Source organism: Branchiostoma floridae, chromosome 4 (genome assembly GCF_000003815.2).
Source record: "Branchiostoma floridae strain S238N-H82 chromosome 4, Bfl_VNyyK, whole genome shotgun sequence".
In the NCBI taxonomy this organism is placed as follows: Eukaryota; Metazoa; Chordata; class Leptocardii; order Amphioxiformes; family Branchiostomatidae; genus Branchiostoma; species Branchiostoma floridae.
Window position 1 is genome coordinate 19024148 of NC_049982.1, and position 3517 is coordinate 19027664.

At 43.6% G+C, this 3517-nt stretch overlaps 1 protein-coding gene across 1 annotated transcript in view; it reads right to left on the reverse strand.

The window, feature by feature from the left end:
• LOC118413608 overlaps positions 1 to 3515 on the reverse strand; it is a 4633-nt gene extending 1118 nt beyond the window's left edge. The window contains exons 1-4 of the mRNA XM_035817135.1: positions 3212 to 3515; positions 2462 to 2560; positions 1735 to 1942; positions 710 to 826 (exon numbers count right to left, since the gene is read on the reverse strand). Coding sequence (XP_035673028.1) covers positions 710 to 826; positions 1735 to 1942; positions 2462 to 2560; positions 3212 to 3515 — 728 coding nt within the window. The remainder of the gene's footprint in view (positions 1 to 709; positions 827 to 1734; positions 1943 to 2461; positions 2561 to 3211) is intronic.
• Between the last annotated feature and the right edge of the window lie 2 nt (positions 3516 to 3517).

The window sequence follows — 3517 nt, forward strand, 5'->3', positions numbered from 1 at the left end:
GGCGGTTATACCGGCTACATAGATACAGATACAGAAGCTGGTGTGTTACGCCGAAGGGAGGTTATACCGGCTATATAGATACAGATACAGAAGCTGGTGTGTTACGCCGAAGGGAGGTTATACCGGCTATATAGATACAGATACAGAAGCTGGTGTGTTACGCCGAAGGGAGGTTATACCGGCTATATAGATACAGATACAGAAGCTGGTGTGTTACGCTGAAGGGTGGTTATACCGGCTATATAGATACAGATACAGAAGCTGGTGTGTTACGCTGAAGGGCGGTTATACCGGCTATATAGATACAGATACAGAAGCTGGTGTGTTACGCCGAAGGGAGGTTATACCGGCTATATAGATACAGATACAGAAGCTGGTGTGTTACGCCGAAGGGAGGTTATACCGGCTATATAGATACAGATACAGAAGCTGGTGTGTTACGCTGAAGGGTGGTTATACCGGCTATATAGATACAGATGCAGAAGCTGGTGCGTTACGCCGAAGGGAGGTTATACCGGCTATATAGATACAGATACAGAAGCTGGTGTGTTACGCCGAAGGGCGGTTATACCGGCTATATAGATACAGATACAGAAGCTGGTGTGTTACGCCGAAGGGCGGTTATACCGGCTATATAGATACAGATACAGAAGCTGGTGTGTTACGCTGAAGGGTGGTTATACTGGCTACATAGATACAGATACAGAACCTGCTCCCAGACCCCGCTGTGGGGAACGCCAGGCGCGCCACGTCCCCTACTGCCCCCCAGGGGTTGCAGCCGAGCGCGTCGTTGATGTAGACATCGGAGTTGTAATCTGTAACGCACCTGAGGATGGAGGAAAAATTCCATCTTACAGACGTAGATTTGCAACGGCTTATAAATACATCTATTTGATTATGATATGATAACTGCGGATTGAATTCAGGATAGACGCTCAGAACAATTTACTTATGTATCATTCACTTTTGTTAATCTTTGTGAAATCCAACGTCAAAATTAGATATTCACTACAAACTACATTCATTTTATATGCTGCAATGGCTTCGCCTATTAGCTATAGAATGAGCAAGATTTTTTTTCCTTTTGATTAAATCTAAATTTTATCTTGAACTGGTGCAAAGACTGTTAATGCGAAATGTTACGATCATAACTATTTTTGCGATAACAGTTTACCATGAAGCAATGTATTGGTCTCTTATGAAGTAGTAGTAGGCATCCTTCCATCTTTTCAGATGATTAATTGTAAAAGTATGCAATTCAGCCCGTGGCTGCCATATAGTTTTCCATGGATCACATTGATCGAAAAAAAACCATTCATTCATTCATTCATTCATTCATTCATTCATTCATTCATTCATTCATTCATTCATTCATTCAGTACAGGCCCTAAATAATCTACTCCAGTATAATAATAATAATCTGAAACACGTACTGAATAACAAAATTCTAAGATGTACAAAACCAAGTGTTTTATTCAACTGCAATCTGAAACCTTTCTCAGGGAAACTCTAGCTGGTTCATGCTGCACTGCAATGTTAAAACTCTACGTTTCGGAATGCATCTGTAAGCAGCGACACCTATGCTGCAGTGTAATGTGAACCTGTCATCATTGCCCTGAGGAAGGTGACAATCACCCAAACGTTGGTTGAATAACACACTTGGGTATGTACAGGGAATTTTGTTATTCAGTAACTTAGCAAACTAATAAAACTGTTCATTAATGAAATACTCACTGTTGAAAGCCTCCTCCCAGACTATAATGGGTCTCCCCACAGCCGGTGGGTCTGAGCCCGAAGTCTGCGCACAGGTTCTGGTAGTCCCTGCACCAGTTCTCGCTACCAGACAGTCCGTCAGCGGGAAGCTGCGCCTCGATGATCAGGAAGCCGAAGTTCTGGTAGACCTGATTTTTGGCGCGCAGAACAGTGAAGGCGTGAACCGCTCCTGTAGAAGGAATCACAAATGGGAAAAAATGAACCAAAATGATTATAAGAATATATCTGTGTTGGTTTAAGTTATTCCAGATCAAAGTTAAACCATAACTTCCAACACAAATAATGGACTTGCCCAAATTTTTCATCGACCAACACCAGTTTTTGTCAAGGAAGATGAATAAAGAAATATGTGAGTAAATGGCCACCCACTGCCTCTGTGATGCCATCATTGAACACGTGACAGAGACGGAGGGCGCTATAGACTTTCTGCACCTGCTCACCACGACACGTGTTGTAGCTGCATAACGTGGCGCCACAGAAGCGGTGAATTGCTCATTCCTTGGCAAAGACTAGTCTAAGAGTTAGTCCATTTTTAAAAGCTGAAAGCTACAGTTCAGGTTATTTTCAGTTTTCAGTCATGAAAGTTTCGTTTTCATGAACTGCTTGTGCCCATGATAAAGGTTACTTTGTACTATTAGTTAGCGTATGACGGCTTTGCTTAAAACTCTGTCTTAAAAACGTTTCTTACCTACGGGTCCCATATTTCCGGATCCGGATCCCAGGTCGGATGTAGTGGCTACAGTAGTGGTAGTCAGTTTAGTGGACCAAGGGTTCGTCATTTGTGAATCTAGTAAAGGCACATTCAAACAAATCTTTTTAGCTAAATGAATAACACTCTCACAGTGGAGGCCTTTTCTACAGAAACCTGCTGATATTCCACCTGCCACAAACTACACGTTACTATGTATTCGAGTCCTATAATCATAAAATACTGTGCATATAGATTTTCTTCATAAAGTATGCAAGTTAAGTCCAAATTTGCATGCATGCTGAATATCATGGAAATCTGTCCTTCCCATGTTCCGTTTTGCTTTTTGGAAGATTTTGGCCAGAATGCCCCTGCAGTTCCAGAGCAAGCCGCTAGGGGGCCCAAACATGCAACACTTCTTCCTTACACCACAAGCTATCTGCCACCAAAAAAAATCAATACCATATAGCATGTCCAGCTCAAAAGATACAAAAAAATCATTTAGCTGCAGTACCAAGGTCACACACCAGGGGGCCCAAAATTGACCCTGACCTTTGTTTTACAACACCTGCCCACATACGAAATATCATAACGATCCATCCACAGGTTCTAGAGTTATGGTGACCACAAAGATCCAGAAACACAAACACACACACACACACAGACAGACAGACACTATACCTGGAAAAAGTTCTAAGTAAGAGTAGTTAGTTAAAACAAGGAGGTTAAAAGCAGAACTTCTCAAAATACCTCTGGCACAGAAGGCGTACTTGTCTTGCTGTCCAATACCGCCGACGCAAGAGGTTCCAAACTCTGCACCACAGGAGCCACCATTACCCCAGTTGTGCATGAACTGGTACACGCCGTCCAGCTGTGAACAGCCGCCTGGACTAACACCACACAGCTGCTGGGATACTTCCATCATGGGGTTGCCACAGTCCGTCAAGCCTGTTTGGAAGCACGACGAGGAGGAATACTGGCAAGCGCTGTCCCCGGGACACGGCGTCACGTACCCCGCGGCCTCACACGTGGCCTTCACGTTGGCCGATGTCATCT